Source organism: Larimichthys crocea, chromosome XII (genome assembly GCF_000972845.2).
Source record: "Larimichthys crocea isolate SSNF chromosome XII, L_crocea_2.0, whole genome shotgun sequence".
NCBI lineage: Eukaryota > Metazoa > Chordata > Actinopteri > Sciaenidae > Larimichthys > Larimichthys crocea.
Window position 1 is genome coordinate 22,885,224 of NC_040022.1, and position 18,892 is coordinate 22,904,115.

The 18,892-nt window shown below is 43.4% G+C and overlaps 1 protein-coding gene across 6 annotated transcripts in view; it reads right to left on the reverse strand.

The window, feature by feature from the left end:
* The window catches only part of cep112 (centrosomal protein 112), a 95,708-nt gene that overhangs the window by 18,796 nt on the left and 58,020 nt on the right, over positions 1-18,892 (reverse strand). For all 6 annotated transcript variants that reach the window (XM_027285040.1, XM_019277285.2, XM_027285043.1 and 3 more), the window contains 3 exons: positions 18,378-18,608; positions 8,353-8,415; positions 3,642-3,791 (listed from right to left, as the gene is read on the reverse strand). In XM_027285040.1, the coding sequence (XP_027140841.1) occupies positions 3,642-3,791; positions 8,353-8,415; positions 18,378-18,608 (444 nt within the window). The remainder of the gene's footprint in view (positions 1-3,641; positions 3,792-8,352; positions 8,416-18,377; positions 18,609-18,892) is intronic.

Below are 18,892 nucleotides of genomic sequence, written 5' to 3' on the forward strand. Positions count from 1 at the left end.
TGCAGTTTTTAGCACTTTTGCATTGGCTTCCACGGAGGATACCGCTTAGGTTTAACTGTACAATAAAGCCATTTCACATTAAAAATGATTTGAGTAAACACAGCAAAGGGACACGGTGCCTCACCTGTACGCCTGCTCAGTAATCTGGACGTTGCACTAACCAGCCTGTCTGCAACAGTTTGCAACACACACTCACTTTGATATTTAGTGTATTTGCTATTCAAACTGAGTAAGGCCAGCAATGCAAAGCCAGTATCCCTGTCTGTGACAACACACACCAAGTAGGCAAATGCTCAAACGGTCATGCCTATATGTATACACACATGCTCTCACAGGCACTGCACAAAAATACTCCTCCAGCTAAACGTCACTTATACAAAAAAACCCAGATAATGAGCATACTTAACTGCACTACCGTTGTTCTAAAAAAAGGGGGTTTACGAGATACAAAGGTCTCTGCAGTTAACACCCACATTTAAGAAGTCACAAGTACAGTAGAGCCACAGAGGGAGCTAAATTCAGGCTAGAAACGGCAGAAAGGGGCTGGCGAGAGAAAAAAAAAAAGAAGGGACATCTGATCCGGTACAGCATGCATTCAGAACAACTGTTTTGGGATTATCCCGATTGAAATGCGCGGCTAACTTTGATGTTATTTTCTTCCCCTCCCATTGTCTGAAGCCCCTCGCTCTCTTCATAATCCGAGGCCTTTGAAGTGAGCAGCATGGAAACAATGTCAGCAGGCGACACACTCCCTCCAATGGCCCACTGACAGCTCTTCGCAATTTCTTTCTTTTTTTTTTCCCCCCGCTCTCCCCCTTTTCTTCCCCTGTCCTTCTGTTTGCTGTCTCAATCCTCACACTTCCTCCATCCTTTTGTCCGCTCTCCCTCTCTTTCTCCCCCTCCATTGTTTACCATCTCACCCTTTTCCTTTCCCTCCTCTTTCAAGTTCACACCAACTCTTTCTTTGTTTGCTTTTTTGGCCAATCTTACCTTCCTCTCCCTCAGTGATTGTCTTCTTTCCCCACATGTCTGGCCTTTAATAAGCAATTCGGTCATTAATTGGAGTCTCATTAGCGGGTGGTTAATACAGGGGGGTGGGGGGGGTGTCATAATAATGAGGACACAGATAATGGAAACAGAAAGCCTTTGTCTGCTCCCAACACAGATGCCAAGACCTGTGTCTTTTAACACAGTCTACAGCAAGGGAGACAGTGTGTGTGTGTGTGTGTGTTTTGTCACGCTACAGACAGATTACAACCAACGAAAGTAAAATATGAGTAAGTGTATCCAGAGACAAGTCTCCCTAAAAGTGGTGTTCAAATCTCCATAGAACACCATAACATAGTGACAAATATTTCAAGGAAATTACAGTAAATAATGGATGAATGACTGTTTTTAAGTGGAGTTCAGTAACTGCGTCGTGCTGCCGTTTGTGCAAGCAAAGATGGTGAATAGATAACTACTTCCTTCAGTGAAACAGGAATAACAAATTGCACAAACTGCTCATAACTGAATATCGGGTGACACTTTAATGTGTCACTAAAGCATAAAAAGTGAGTGGCTCATCCTCTACGGTGCTGTACATAGTCCTCCCCCCTGGAAATGACTTGTAGCAGCTTTGCTGATCATAATCTGAACACACTGGATGTTTTCACTTTATGAATGAGTAAGAGAGGCACTCTCTAAGCCCTGCCTGAGTCCTGAAACTGACCACAAAACCGCCATCAGTCTTTACTGTCAATCATGTGCCTGGATATTTCAGACATTCTAGATTTGGGGCAAGTGATTTCTGAGATAACTGGCCTCTTTAGGAGAAAACCCCCCCCCAAAAAAACTCTGAGCGAGGAGAGGGGGGGACCTAAAGGGAGCCTGACAGACCTGCCTCCTTACTATATGAGGCAGCTGCAACCACAAACAGACAAGGTTGTGTTTGGAAACACAAGTCCTGATCCCAGACACAACAACTCTTTATTTAGTGAGCCACACCCAATCAACTGCCACTGTGTCCCAGTCTGGTTGCTAGAGGCAGAATAAAAGATCCTGTGAATCCAAAAGAGAAATCTGCACGGTGGACGGATGAAGATCAGTGGAAAGAGGGGACAAAAAAAAAAAAAAGAAGAAAAACTTTGTTTTATCGACTAAATTCTGTCAACTAACAAAGGAGGACGTCGATTTAACCAAATAAAGGTTAAAAAAAAAGGAGCCTGACTGTAAAGTGTAACTGTAAAAGAGAGTGACAGCAATGATATAGAGAGGCTCTGGCTTGAGAAGTCGGGTGCAGCAGACAGATTTATAAGCTTCAGCCAGACACAGAGCACACATGCCACTTAAAGACACTATGGAGTTTGCAAGTAACCATAAAAATGACAGAGCACATGCATACAAACAGCGACTGTGCTTTAACAAAAGAAAAGCGACCCGTGTCTACTCTATAAAAGTCAAATCCAGACGAGGCTTTCAGGAGGATGCAGTTTACTGACCCCCCCCCAAACCGCCGCCCAAACCCCCGCCACGCTCTAAGCCTAACGGTTTAGACCAGTGACAGGACAGGAAGTATATACGACTGTGAGGAGATAAAGGAGATAGGAGAGAGAGATAAAATGGCAGACACCTTGAAGTTTGACCATCGCTGGTACAGATGTTGGCAGCTGCACAACTTTTAATCCTTTCAATTATAGTTGATGAGTCCAGATAAAAAAAAAAAGTACAGAGATTACAACTCATGTAAACTTGTTTTTGTGGGAGTTGAGTTACTGAAAAACAACCTGTATACAATATTGTGGGATGTAATTGAAAAGTCTATGTGTGTTTCATTTATAAATATTTGATAGCATCAGGCTTTCTGCTCGTCTTTCCTTTTTAAAAAAAAAAGTAAAAAATCATGATCAGATCCATTAACACAAACGTCACAAACCCACTGATGTCAAAATACGAGTTTAACTCGAGCTAATCTAACCACTCTGAGTAAAACACCTCTTCTTGCCTTTAACCCAATACTGAGAAAGCTTTAACTCACACATCCCACCTGATGGTGACTGATTTTCCCTAACTTGTAATAAGTCACAAAATTGTGACATGCTGCTCTGATTAATTAGTGCAAACCGGCATAGATTGTGATTGATCAGTGAATGTCCACTGCTGGACTGAATAAGGCACATCCTGATGCATCTCACCTTATGATAAATTAAGTTACTAGATGATACTTTTTTTGCTCTCAGAGTTAATGTTATATTTCCTCAAAGTACACACATTTTATATTGAATTATATGTTTCATGAGAGGTGTGTAGGAGAGGGATGAGTGGATCAAACTTTGCTAAATAAACTAATCTAACCTGCGATAATACATGTATTTGCGCTTCAGTGCTAGAAGTTCATCAGGCAACTCTAGCACAGAAACGAGGTGGAGTAGTGGTCTTTATTTCAGGCATAAGGCCTCAGCTATAATGTGCTGCAGCAAACTAACTAATGCAGTAATATAGCTCTAGACTCCACCCCTCATAAGTTCAGTCAAAAGTTCCATATGATTGCTAGAGAGCTGCCATTTTTCAACACCCTGTATAAGTTATTTATAAAATGGGCAGAAATCTGGTTGTTAATGTTGATAATTATTTAAGTGGTCTCCTCGGTGCCCAACACTGACCTTGTTAGCCTGATCAGCATGGTGAGTTAATGTCCTTCTCTCTTCATCCCATCGAGCATTCGACTCCTGCAACTGCTTCTCCATTGCCTGCTGCAGACGAACAGCCTCCTCCTTGGAGTCACATACAGATGTCTGCAGCTCTGCAATAAACTATAGGTGAGAAAGACAAAAAATATATAATATTTGACATTAATTATTGATTTTGACTGATCATCATGGATTCACCAGGATTGACAGAAAATCTGTGTGTCTGGCCGAAGAACATATGCCCACTGGCCATCTTGTTAACATGTTAGATGTGCTTTTTCTTTGCTCATGTTTGAAGGAAGTGACAGTAAAACAATCAACCCCGTTTCCAGAAGCAAAATGTAAAACATTTTCCCTATGCAGAGGGCTGATTTTCTCCATTTCACTGGTCTCACAAAATGACTTGCGTCAGATGGAAAACGCATTTCCCATTTGTCATGGACTTGGATGACAGTAACAATCACCTTGAAAACGCTGCTTTTCCCAGAGTCTCATGTCTTGTGTCTTTTTTGAGATGAGACAGAAGAGAGAGAGGGGGGGGGTAGAAACAGTAAAAACAGACAGGAAGGAAAAAACAACTTCCTTTTTGAAGAGCAGAGTGACTTTGTGTTGGTGAACTTGCGGTGCACACCAAGATGAAAAGGAACTGCCTCGGCTTTGAAATCCTCCAGTCAAAATTAACATTCTATTTAAGCCACTGTCAGGGAAAGGCAGAGGAAAGATGAGAGAGAGTAAAAGAGAGGGAAAGGAAGGGAGAGATGGATAAAGAGAAAGAGACATAGGTGGTGACGGTGGTGGTGTTGCTGCTAGCTTTGGGCTAGACAGATAATTGTTTAACGTGTTCAAACTTTGGAGGACTGGCCCTGCTGGAATCCGCACATTGTGTGGGAGTATGGGAGTTCGAGTGGTGCGGGTCGACCACAGATAGAGAGAGCGAGATGAGAGGGAGATTAGCCTTATTTTGTCAGCGGGGAAGCCACATGAAAGCAACAAATGGCACATTATTATGGGAACATCATTTCTGGGCGTAATAATTATTTTGCAATATGGATTCCCTGCATCTGCTGGTCTTCAGCCCCAGGCGGTGGCGGCGCTCTAAACTAGTGAACTCAGCTGTCTGTCTTGTTATTCCTGTATATATACACACACACCACAGCACCCTTTTCTCCGTCTGATAGCCAGCCAGGCCTTTTTAAGTCTGTAATTGGTCTGGTGAGACTTGTCTATTTCCCCGGCCTACTAGCATCTCTGTTTAGGGCTGAAGGCAGGCTTACCTCTTCATGAACCTGAGGTAAAAAAAAAAAGATGAGAAATTAGTAGGTCTGGGGTTGATTTACCTCCTTGTAAACAGGAAGGTGAATAACTAATAACTATAAAACAATGGCCACCACAGAAAATGGGATGTTGCTGATGTTGAAATAGTATGAGCTGGTTCCAGACATCTTAATAACACCACACACCTCTGATTTGTTTAGTGATTTAAGTAGCAGCAAGAAAAACACACAGACGCTTAGGGTCTAATTTTCAAAGAGAAAAAGAGTGTCATCCACCGAAAAACCTGGAGCTGAAATGAAAAAAAAATAAAAAAAATCAGTGAATCATTTACAGAAAACTGCAGCATTTTTAAACAACTCTTTCTCTTTAAAAACTGATTATTGAAAAAAACTTATTTGCAGATTGCAACACTCACATATTAAATCACCTTGTAAAGTTGCAAGGTAACTCAGAAGCAACATTAGAACAGTTGTGTTTTGCTCTCTTTTTGGTCTCCGTCAACTCCTGAGGGAAATATTTGGCCCTCTAGCTGCTCCACTAGGTAGTAGTAACTTTGCCTGTTGAGCCGAGGACAGCTGTGGAGTTGGGTGATGACTCTCTATGTCCGACACCCTTTCACATTACACGAGGACAGATGATCCAAAGTATTGATTAACAATAATCAGAACAGATATAAATAATGATGGGCAGATGAAGTATGTCTTGAGTGGTGAGAATGTATCATCATCGTTATGAAGGAATAAATGATGTGCCACTTGGTTAGTACATGCCTAAAAGGTCACGTGAACACTGCATGTGCAACAACCGGTATTGTGCAGAAATAAATGAGCTATATTTGCATACAGAGTAAACTTCAACCCCTTTTTCTTACAGAACATGGTACTCCTCATGCATTGTGCCTCCCATGGCTATTTCCCTTTGCCTCCTACCTACTTTAACGGTGGACGGTCAGGGATAAAGTAATGATATCCCACCAGTGCCACAGCTACCACCCACCAAAGCCTGATCATTAAGTAGGGGGAAGAGAGCAAAGCCCTGTTCAGTTCACAGGTCACCCAGGAGGACCACTCAGAGCTCGATGCTGAGAACACAGGACTGGATTGGAGAGACACTAATTAGGAGAGTCTGTGTGTGTGTGTGTGTGTGTGTGTGTGTGTGTGTGTGTGAATGAGGAAGGCGGACAAAAGCAAAGACACGCAAAAGAAAGAGATATGTGTGTGTGCATGCACGTCAACATATACCCTAATACGTGGTGCGTCTCCAGTCCCCTCAGGATAATGTATGGTGTGGTATGTTTTTAATTGGGCTATTAGCTATGCAGTTGAGCTCGAGAGCGATGCCCCCTGTCAGACACTGAGGGGTTAACAACCGGGGTTAGCCTTTGAGGTTCAAAGGCCTCTTGTTTACATTTGACTGAGTCGCCCCAAGGGGGAAGGTTCCACCTTTACCTTTTAAAACAAAGCCGCCCAAGCCCACAGCAAATAGCCTGCATTAATCATGCATATTAATATGTTTGCACAAAAACATGCACCTTCTTCGGCGTAACCCTCTGTATAACGACACACTTCGACAAAGGTGTTTGGATTGGAGAGACTTTCCTTTAATGTCGTAGAGAGAGAGAGAGTGTTGTTTGTTGAACCTGTGCCAGCTTTGTGTCCCCAAAACAGAGGATTAATCACTTGTTGCTTTGTCTGCGGCGGCGTACCGCACCGCCAAAGCGGGCAAACATGGCTGAACTTTCGCACAGCATCCGACTTCCTTTGAAGTCGAGCATTGTGTAACCTAATAAGCTACCGTTTTCTCACAACATCTGCTTGTCAACCCTGCTTTCAACTCGGCTGCCTTTGCCAGCCGACCCAAAATGGGGGGATTTGAAGAGGAGAAGAAAGAAAGAAAAACAACAAAACCCCCTCTTTGAATCTCCTCTTTGGGTAACGAGGTGCAATTACGGCCAAATGATTGTGATATTTTACCCTGCTACATAATCAAGAAGAAAACTCTTTTCTTTTGTAATGTAAACACTACTTAGGGTGTTTTGGATCTTTTTAAACTGGCGAGGTAAAAGCTGCCTGAACTTTTGGAGACAGTTTGCTGAATGACTGCGTCCTGGGAAGTTATATACCTGTTTGGGGGGAAGAATTACCTCAGTCTTAAACGGGCCTCAGTCTAAGGGGACAAGGTCTAATGCTAAACATATGGCCCTTGATAATGCCATGACAGGAGGAAGAGAAACGGGTATGGAGATGAAAAAAGAGGTATTAGAGGCAGAGAGAGAGAGAGTGTGTGTAGGAGAGGTGGAAACTAATACAAGTTAACCTTGTAAATGTGAGAAATATATTATAAACTGATCTTTTAAGATTGATTCATACTTCAGATTCATGCATTCAACAGGTCGCTTGCTCACTGATATAGCTAGCAAAGCAATTTCCAGTACAACCTTCCCGTATTTGCTCTCTATCACCAAATGACTGAAGAAAAGTATGTAATTAACACATGACACGGGCTGGTAACATATATCACACGTGCATCTAGTATTGCTGTGATGATCAGAGGGCTAAATTATATGTTGAATTACTACTACGCTGATGACGTAACTGATGAAACAACAAAATCTGGCTGTGGCCCCTTTAATATAAAGCACACAGCATTTAATCTATGAGGTGGCCAAGAAAAATCAAGCAATGTGTGGATTTGAAAGTAGCATGAATTGATTTTTTGGCCACTTGGGGGCGTGTGAACAAGCTGTAAGCGCAACACTGATATATTAACTACATGTTAGCAAACACAAAGTTGCCTGTTAATGCATTCGGGAGACACGGAGCAACATTAGCATTCGTTTGGAGTCGCGTTTCTCGCCACAAACACCCCAAATATCGAACGTTTACTCTCCTCCTAGCTCACTTCGAACGACCCCTTTCGCATTATACGTACATATTTGATCAGCGCCGCTTTAAGGGATTTAAACATTAACATTATCTACCACTAGAAAACATACAGAGAAGAGTATGAAACCTGTCCTTCACACGATTCTGTTGGAGCTGCGAAGGAAAACTTTTCAAGCAGTCACCTCTAACCCCCTCTGGACACAAGGGATGGAAGAGGGAAGCCAGACAGCAGAGCTTTAGATATTCTTCATGTACCACAAACCTCTGTGTTTTATGTGTTCATTTATTTGTCTGAGCTCTGCACAAACCTCAAGCCAGATATGGGGATGTGTGTGTTTGTGTGTGTGTATATCTTCTTAAGGGTAAAGGGCAGGGGTGTTCAAGAGAGTGTGTTTTCGTGTGTGCTTGCTCACCTCTCCCATCAGTACATTTGTCCAATCTTTCAAGCGGTTCAGTGGAAAAAGGGGAATAGAAACTGAAAGATGTGGGGAAAAAAAGGGGGGGTAGAAGAAAAAACTGATTACCTGGGCAGACTTGGTGAGCTTCTGGCTGTACTCCTTCTCAATCTGCTTCAACCTGCTGTTGGTCTGCAACAAGAAGGGAGAGGGGTGTGTGAGAAAGCGATATGCAGACTGACAGATAGACACACAAAGAGAGGGAGTTGTGAAATTGAATCTTCTGTTAGGAAGTGCACATGCTCCCCTTTCCAGCCTACCCATGCTCACACACACACATTGACCTCTGCCTCTTGGCAGTGTGTCCCTGCGGTAAAGGCCTGTGGCCTCTTGGCACAGTGCCAGTCCCAATGTTCATGTGTGCCAGCAGGTAGTGACGGGCATAGTGCACAGTGGGTACCACTCCCCCTTTGATCCCTTGCCAACAATTCATCACTTAACAAGAAGGGGGACAAGTGTGTGTTGGTGTGTGTGTGTGTGTGTGTGTGGGTGTGGGAGGGGGAATTAAAACGTTACTGCCAATTAGCTATAGGGAGAGAAAAAAAAAGAGAGAGCGAGAGATGATTGGGAGAAGCTGGGAGACACAACACGGAGGAGACAGAACAGGAGTGAATGGAGATTGTTGTTAGGAGCTTATTGAGCGGCGCTCATCTCTTTGTTTTCGGTTGTTGCTCTACGGGAAGCTAGCCAGCTGGAAGCAAAGACTGTGAGTGTCTAATACAAGATCTGTCTCCGTTCAGCTAGCCGGGGCTGTGATGCCAGAGTTTCAATGAGAGGCCGAACAGTGGAGTGAGATAATGAGGTGTGAAGTGCTGGAATTCGACAGGGACGTCAATGGCTGCCTGTATGCACAGCGACAAGGTCTAGACGAGTACCGTAGAAAGGCTCAAATTAATGGGGGATATAGGTCATTATCTGAAAGGCAGGCAACTCTTTTCAAGTTTTAAACTCATGTCTGAAAGTATAAAGGACTGTATATCATTCAATTTCTATTCTGAAACCTCACATAATGCAGAAATCAACACTCAATCTTCATCATCAATCATAAATATTAGAAACTCTTTGCTCTCTATGCCGCACCGCATCTCGCACTGCCAATGACGTGATGAGCAACAAACACTAACTCAACTCTTTTTAATTCTCGAAAATTGAACATGGGAAACAAAAATGTCTGAAATGTATTTTTGATTTAAACCTGATCTATACATAAAAGACCCATGAGACACACACACACACACCCACCCACACACACACACACACACACACACACACACACACACACACACATATACACACACACACCAGCATGACTCTCTTGTCCTGACAGCCGCTGACAGACAGACAACTCGCTAACAAACACCGGTTCATTGAACGCACCCCTCGCAGCCATCAACACCTGAGCTGCGTTTGGACTCTGCGCCCCATCCAAACACTTCCTGACAAACACCGCCGTCCTGCGCTCTGAGCGGACACACCTGTCACCACGGAAACACAGAGCCATCACCAAGGATACTGGTCTGTCTTCCTGCGCCAGGACTCTTTTTTTTTGAGTGGCAGCCCCGCTCGTCCCTAGGGGCCCTATAGCAACTGATGAGAGAGGGTTAGACAAAGAAGGATGTAGAAAAGGCGAGGGAGGAAGAACTGTGTGTGGGAGAGGGGCGCAAACGGAGTCTTTCGATGTTTTTCTTTACAGCTGACACATTTGTTGTCTCTCTTTATTGCTGGTGGAGTGCTCCATCTTTACTACGGCATACATGAAGTGACAAAGTGGTAGTTAGTCTTGCAGGCTAGCTATATTTCTTTAAAAAAAACCATCACAAAATATGAGTCACACTTCCATAATTCTTTGATTAGATTAGATTACCTCTGTAGTCCATATTTTGAAGTTATAGCAAAGGATAAGACTTGAAATGTGGTGAAAATGTTTACATCAAAGTTATCAGCACCACCTTTGCAGTTGGCTGTGAGATAATGAGGTGTGTGTGTGTGACTCTCTCTACTGTGTATGGCTGTGGGTTCACATGTGAGTGCATTCATGGGAAACACATGGCCATATTGACATGCAAACAGGCTCAGATGTTTCATGAAAACATAAAGAGCTTGCTACTAGCCTATTCCTTTTACCTACAGCCACTCAGGGGAGTATCGCAGGAAGCATTATACAACATCATACATTATAGAGCTCAACCGTTGATACACACATTAAAAATGTCTGGAAGTAGATGAATATATGGGTAGTACATGCAAAAACAGCCCAACAGTGACTGTGACAAATACAAAGGGAAAATTAGAGCTAAATTAAAAGCCCAGCTATGTGTGTGTGTGTGTGTGTGTGTGTGTGTGTGTGTGAGAGAGAGAGAGCACTTTCAAAGAGACTACCTGTGCCCTGCCAAAGGCATTTTTGTGCTGAAGGCACTTTGAGGCTGTATCAGGCTCTTCAATCGCCTCTTAATCCTAGCTGTGTGGAGTGCGGCTGCTTTGAAGTGTGTGCGCGTTTGTGCGTGCGTGTGTGTGTACGGGTGTGTGTGTGTGTGTGTGTGTGTGTGTTGAAGAGAGTGGAAGTGGATCTGAAGGCAAGGCATGCACCGCTTACCAGAACTTAATTAATAATCTGCAGTGGGAACCAGGCCAGACTCGCACACATACACACATACGGCACACACTAAAAAAGAACTGACGGGAGTGGCAGAAAACAGGGTGACAACTTTCTCTCTCTCTCTCTCTCTCTCTCTCACACACACGCACGCACACACACACACACGGGCACACACACACACACACACACACACACACTTAAGCAAAGATATGCACACCAGTCACGCTTATTCAAACACAGACAATGGACAAACAGGATGCAAGAAGGCCAAACACACATCCAGAGTTTGATCTATAGCTGCTTGGAGGTGAAATTTGCTCAAGGTGTGCAGTCCCATTGTATCGTTGCTAAAGGAGGAAGAAACCAAAGTAAACATTTCTCAATAGAGTAATCCTGCCAACACATGATAACTTCTGTGTGTGTGTGCGTGTGTGTGTGCTCAAGTCAAGTGTATCTGTTTCCAGTATTTTTCAGAATCTGTTCGGTGCAGTCTACAGTCCAGGACAGGATATTGCCTCCATATGGCATTTTTCTCCGATGTGTTTCCAATCATCTCACATTGCTAAAGAGCAATTATGGTTTTCAGCATCGTCCTAAAGCTGAACTCTGACAAAAGATATAAAACTCCTGGCGCGAGAATGATGTCAGAAAGGACACGATTTTGACGACCGATTGGCAGGTGATTATGTGAGGGAGCAGGGTGTATCTATAAGTCGACAATGAGTCATAAAACATGCTCTTTTTTTTTTTTTTTAATGGTTGTTCGTGGTTTCACCCCACACACAACATGTTGTATACTGCACACGAGGGGAGGTGATTTCTGGGGTTAATTTCTTGAAAAACAAAAACCTCCACGAAGCCTTCAGATTTAGTGGCAACGATATTTGTAAGCATTCAAAACAATCTTTAGCTCACTACGCACGTCTCTCATAACAATTTGAGTTCAATCTGCCAGCGAGGGGGAGCTGGGAGATGTTATTTGCTCGTTTGTCTGTAATCATTGCTGTCTTGCTGTGCTCGCCTGTGTATCTGCGTGTGTGACAGAGAGAGCTGGTGCTGTAATGACAAGAGGCTTTATTTCCATTTCACAGTTTGCCATCGCTGCCTGTCAGTAGTGATTCTCTTAATCCCCGCTGCTCACTGTCACTGCCGCATCACACGCGCAGTACAGAAATAATGCATCGCTGACGCACGCACACATACGCAGATAAACAAACATCAAACAGACACACGCACAACATACCAAATGTTCAGTGATTACACACTCAGCCAACCAGTTCTTGGTATCAGAAAACCAATTACATCCATTAACATCAGTGTGAGAAGGTTTAACATCTAACCCACATCATGAGGTCAAGAAAAAAAGCTGGTTTGAGGCTGTGAATGCGTAATGGACGGAGTTGCTTGTAGAATTACAGATTTCTTGAACAGGTGGACAAACTTTAAAACCACAGAAAAAGTCTCATTCATGTTTTCTGTGACAACTATTGATGACTGGTAAACCATGACAACTAACAGAGATGTAAAGTTTTTCCACTTTGACATTGAACTTTGATAGAACTCTAATGTGTTTCTAGTTTTCTGCCTAGGTAGACATCACTTCCCATCTATTTATGCCTCCATGCCTGCTTTGATGAATAAGTCTGCCTGATGTTCAGATGTAGGATGATTCCGAGTTGAATTAGAAACTTAACCCAAAAAACACAGAGCCCAATATCACGGTGTCCCACTTAAAACTTCACTTCAAACCAAAGTGTAATCTATAGCGCGCAACAAGATGGGAGCTGCCTGACGCCATGTTTTAATGCGATTGAGAAAGTGTGTCGCTTCCCTCCCTCCTCTTGGATGACTTCAAAAAGTGAGCAAGGGAGCCGTGTGATGTTTTTTTGGGACGGCAGAGCCTTTACTTTGACTCTTTCATCTGCTGGGTGACTCACTCACTCACTCACTCTCTCTCTCTCTCTCTGCCGCCGGGCCCAATGGTGCACTAAGGAAACGAGGAGCTCAGATAGGTCTGGGCATGCGTACACGCACGCAAACACATAACATATGTTCATACACAAACACGAGAACACAACCTCTAGCACTTTAATGTGTTTTTGTGCAGCAGCTATGGTGTAAACATATCCCAACAGCAGACAAATACTTATTCAGACACACAGATCGAATGAATCTGAATGCCCTACAACAAACATCGTAAACTTTACCTCCACAAAAAATCTGATCCTTTGCTCTGCCCCCCCTCCTCCCCATCTCTTTGTCTCCCAGTTAGTCTGTTAGTGTGAGGTGAATGTGGGCCCTCTTTGATCATCCCTCAGCCTGTGTTTCTTTCCTCCTCGTTTAATCCATGACCGACTGAATAATGTGATTTGGTGTATCTCCAAATGGCAGAGGACCAACCTTATAAATCAGTGGTGACAGGGGGCAAGAGAGAGAAGAACAAGACGTGGCTATGGCAACAACAATGACAACAACCTCGTACCACCATCTTCTGGCTGAGACGGAGAACAGTACACTTGACAAGGCTGAAAGTTTGTGGTCTTGGGGGGGGTGAATGAACTGATAAAATGTTATGGAAGTACGAGAAGAATAGTACTACTGACAGATCTCTCTGGTTTAACTCAGAGTTTAACGTTAAGGCTTATCTTCAGTTTTAAAGACATAACGAATCGAATTCAACAAAAATCATTCAACAGCTTCATTGCGACTGTTTCATTTCTGCTTGTGTCAAAGTTTAAACGCAGCACAAAACTCCAGCACCGCATCAGAACTGTAACTTCAGTGAGAATTTAGAAAATCAGCTGTGTGCATGTTTTGCACCAAAAAACGTCTTGGGTGGTCTCTTCACAAGTGCGCAGGTCTAAATATGGACGTGAACACACACAAGAACAGATTTAGATCCAATCAGTCGAACCACGTTTAAGGACGGTCAGGGCCGCCTGTGTCTACACACATGGAAAATAGTGTGAAAGCAGATGCATCTCCGGCCACATAAAAAGGTCGCCTAGTCAGCTTTGTTGCAAAGCACAACAAACAAAAGTTATATACAGATGATTTTCTTTTGCCAAACAACTTAAATGAGGGTTTGCAGTCTGCGTCTGAGCCGAGGTACCGAACTGCCACTGCAATCCTTTTCTCCAGCTGTGTTACTCATCACAAACAAGTTTTTTTCTTCTTCTTCTTCTTTTTAAGTGAGTTTCTCACAGATGGAATCAAATGCGAGTGGTGAGACAAAGTCTGCCCACAAATGATCACTTCAGGCATATTGTGACACCATGAAAGCTGTATGCTATCCATCACGAGTCACGGTGCAAAGGCAAAGCTGTATGCAACATATTATCTACCAAATAACCGTCTGCTCTTACTGAAACACACATTTGATCACACGCATTGCTAAGGAACTAGTTAACTTTAAGAAAAAGGCAAACATTAAAAAAATCACGCTATACTTTGTAGTTAATTTCTGTGTTTGGTAGAAGCTGTTTGCAATGATACTGAACAACAATCAGAATACAGTGTCACTGGCTGTCAGAGAAACTGTGCAGTGTCATGTCATAATCATGGACTGTAGAAGACAAGTGGACGTGGCCTCTGGGTCTGTGTCCTGCATTCTTTCTAGTGGCCATTAGGGGGCGAGTGGTTGCAAAATGAAGTCAGATTGTATGGAAGTCTATGATTTATAAATTCAGAAAACAATTTACAAATGAGTTTCTTGTCTCTATCATTAGTCTTCTTCCAAACATGATGTTCATTTTGAGTAAAATAGACAATAAAGCAGGGTATATATAAAATATGGTCACTTCAAAACCAAGATGGAAACAACCATAATGCCAAACTCCAGGCATCAAAACTGTGGTCCATAAATCAATGGGTGATGTCACGTCCACTTTTCTTATATAGTCAATGGTCACAAAGCGTGGAGACTTGCAAAAGAAACCGAGCTTTCTGAGCCAACCTAACTTTTAAAGGAAGACCTGCTCAAGTTTTTGGATGTGTGACTTCACCTCCTCAAAGCAAAAAGCTGCGGGAGAAAAAAAAAAAGAGACAAATTTTAAGACAGAGGTCTTCTTGCCTTAGTTTTCTAATGCTCAACTTGTGTGTCAGGGAAAGAGTGAGCACCGTCGTGCCTTTCATTTCAAGGGAGTCACGTGAGGCATGGCCAGGGGGACACCAGGACTGTGACATGGGGAATGGGGATTGGCTACTGCATGCCAAAAAGCTGCTTTCTCATTGGCTGATGATTGCCTCCAGGTGGTTTTGTCACACTCGGTTAGTGTTTGATGAAATGCCCTGTCCCTTTGATCTGCTCTGCGTGCGTGCGCGCGCGCACACACACACACACACACACACACACACACACTTTCCTTGTCTACTAGTTGCTTGAGGAATCATCAGAATGTGCATGCTACACCCAGTCCTGTGTCACTGTGTGTATTTTGTGGATACCCATTTTATTATGCACACGTATGGTGACAATTAAAAGTTAGAAGCATGATGACAATAGTGTATGGAGCACATGTCCAATAGGCAAAAATACTAAGTACATATAAGTGTACGCACACCCACACACACCCACACACGAACACCCACACAAACACCCAGGTCCACACAAACATATCAGACAAAATTTGCACATCTAATCTCCTCCAGCAATTCAAAGCGCCACATTCTCCAGACTAAGAGAAAATATGAATTCAAGGTTCCAGACTTCTATCTCACCTCCTATCAAACCCGAGGCCTTCTGATCTTTTGTCTCGCACTATCTCAGATCTTTTAGTATTGACAAGCAGGGAGTGAGTAGGACATAGCTGTGTGAGGTGAAGAGATCAAACACAAAGACCTTTTCTCCAATAATTAAACTTTAACCTTATGTACAAACACTGTCCATCAAGCATCAACTGCAGATGTGTTTTATATGCTAGCGATTAGGACGTTTTACAAACTATTGGTATCAACTCCGATAATGGCCGATGGATGTGCAGCCTCCTCCGTCACACGGTGACGATATTGGCAGATTTATTCGCTTTTTCGTGCTCCAAACTAATCATCTACTAGTTATCATACAGAGGAATGCATGTGAATGTGTGTGCATGTGGTAAGAAACTGTGTTGCCACACCTCCTCCGGCCCTGATTTCTAGTAAGGCCAAACTCTTTATAGAAATCCCTAATATTCTGGGTTTTGCCACAAGTTGAAGGTAGGGTGAGGAGGTGGGGAAGAGAGAGAGAGAGAGAGAGAGAGATGGATGGATGGATGGACGGTGGATGTGTGGAGGAGAATAAGAAAGTAAGATAAAGAGGTGGTGGTGGTGTGAGTGAGTGAGAGCCAGGATTCGTGCTCAGAGTAGCCCAGAGATGAGGCGTCTTTATCTGACACAGAGGCAGCTTCACAGGCTCCTCAGTGGAGAACGGAGATTGGGAGGTCTGGGGTTGTGTGTTTACGCTCAGTCTCACCCATGAACACAGCCACATACACCCACCCACACACACACACACACCCACACCCACACACACACACTTACAAAGATAAACTTCAATAGCAACCAGACTGAAAAAAAAACAACCCCCCACACCTTCTTCTCAGCCTACCTCCATCACTTTTCCTTCTCTCCTCCTTTCTTTTTGATGCAGCTCAAATGCATGGAACTATCTTAACGTCTGATCTTATCTGCTCTGATATTCAGTTTCTCATTATTTCATTCCAACAGCTTTGACCGTCTACTCCCAAAACATTCTCCACCCTCCATCCCCCTGTATCCCTCTCTGTCTCTCCCTTAAACGCATGCGTCTTTGATGGGAATCCATTCATGGATTTAATGGATTTCTCTGGCCTTTTTTTCCAGGATCTGGGAGATGTTAAAAAAAAAAAAAAAAGAGGAGGGAAAAAGCTGGCCGGTCCAGGCTCTGCTTCCAAGAGCACGGTGGACTGCAGAGGACAGCAGTTCTGTCTGCATCAAAAGAATGAGAAATATTCGGCTTACAAAACAGGACGAACGAGTCAATATGGATCCGAGAGCTGGTGGACTTCAATCCCCTGTGAAAAAAAAAGGGGCACAAGCAAGTAGTAAACTTCTCCCTGCCCACTCTGAAGTCAAACTTGGAGAGAGATTAAAAAGTAGAAAAAAGGGGGGAAAATAAAACGTTCAACATTTGGTGAGTTTTTTTTTTTTTTAAAGAAGCGTGCGCTGACGAAAAAGGACGGAGAAATCATTAATCTCTTTCATAAAACGTGTTATCAGTTTAAGTTCAACATTCAGCCTCACTGCTTTGAATCCACTCCAGATTGCCCGACAACTGTGGGTCATTTTTTTCCAGTGTACAAAAAAAAGAGCAAAGATAGAGAGAGGAATTAAAGTGTGCCAAAAAGATGAAATAACTTTTAGCTGCCAAACAACTTTCACATGTCCAAAAAGGGGGGGAAAAAAGTGACTGATAGGAAATAGCATGATTTCTTCAAATGAGGATTACCCTGTAATAAACACACGCTTTTACTCGGATCTCTCTCCCTTCAGTACCCCTGGTTCTGGGTGCCATATGGAGCCAAAATGGCCGTCTCTATGCTTTGGAGGTCCCTGCATTCCGGGGCTAATGCTGCGCAGCTGGCGCGGGATGGTGTCTAATGAAAAATGCTTTCTTTGATGGGCCCTGCCGAGGGATTAGGTTCTGATCAACACCACCTTAGGTCAGCTTCCTGCTAGACCAGCACAAGATTATGAGTGATTTCCCAGCCGTGGGTCCAGTTTCTGTAGTGGCGACGGGAGAGAATATGAGACAGAGGGCGGGAAATAAAGAGAGAGGGAACCTCAGAAGTTTTAATTGAAATACTTCCTGGTTCACTAAGATAGCAAAAAAGCAAAGCTGGATAATGACTCTACTGAAATGCTGTGGTTTCCCCTCTAAGTCCGATCCTCTAGTATATCCCATGATGGAAAAAATATGTTAAGTACAGGTAGTGTAGAGGCCGACGGCACCATTATATGAAGGATAAGGCTCTGTGGGTTGTCCACTCATCGCAGGTGGAGGTCCATGAGTCACTGAACTCCAATTGCTCCTGATTGTAAGGCCAATGCCTTCCATGGTAGATTGCTGCTGTCAGTGTGTGAACAGGTGAATGAGAAACAAACACACAGACAGACACACACACACACAACCTGCTCTAACTGAATAAAAGAATACTGCAAAAATATAACAAAACACCGTTCCAATAGCCACAGGCTGAAAACTGTCTTAACTCACTCCTTATGCATTGCAAAGCCTAACAAAGCTATGTCATGCCCTCTTTCTTGTGCACCTCTACCAACAGATTCCCCTGTATACAGGAGGTAATACAACCTCTTTACCTCTGCCCATCTTTTCCTCCATAATTCAATGTTTATTTCAGACATGAGTGTTCTCTTATGTTAGTTTCTGCCTTTTTATGTCACGCAGACAGATTTATGCAGACAATATCCAACTCGAAACGGACCATTTCACATCTTTTCCCACCTATCGTTCACCCACCTTCTCTTGTGCAGCATCCTTCTCCTGCTGGTGGCTTCTCTCAAGGTCGCTGCGGATGCGCTCCATGTCAGAACGGAGCCGGTCCAGAGATGCCTCTTTGTCTAGAAACGCCTTTTGTTTTTCCTCCTCCCGGAGTAACACCATCTCGGCCAACTGTTGCTTATGCTGTGTGTGGGCACCTTGAAGTTCCTCGCATAGACACGACACCTGGGCTTCCAAATGTGAAATCATCTGGAGAGAGATGAAGACAGAGATGTACAGGTAAGTGATACTGTCCGATGTCCTGCAGATATTGATTGGCTCTTTGGTTATGAGAGAGGACACAATCTTAGTGTACTTTCCAGTGGTCAAAGTCCACAGGAGTGATCATTTTAGCAGGTTTTACGATCTATGTTTTATTTATGGTGAATCCTTCCAGATGGATTTATGTCTAAATCTGTTTATTTACTGCAGGGGTCCCCAAACTTTTTTCGGTGCGGGCCACATCAACTTGCCTTTCTGTGATGGGGGGCCGG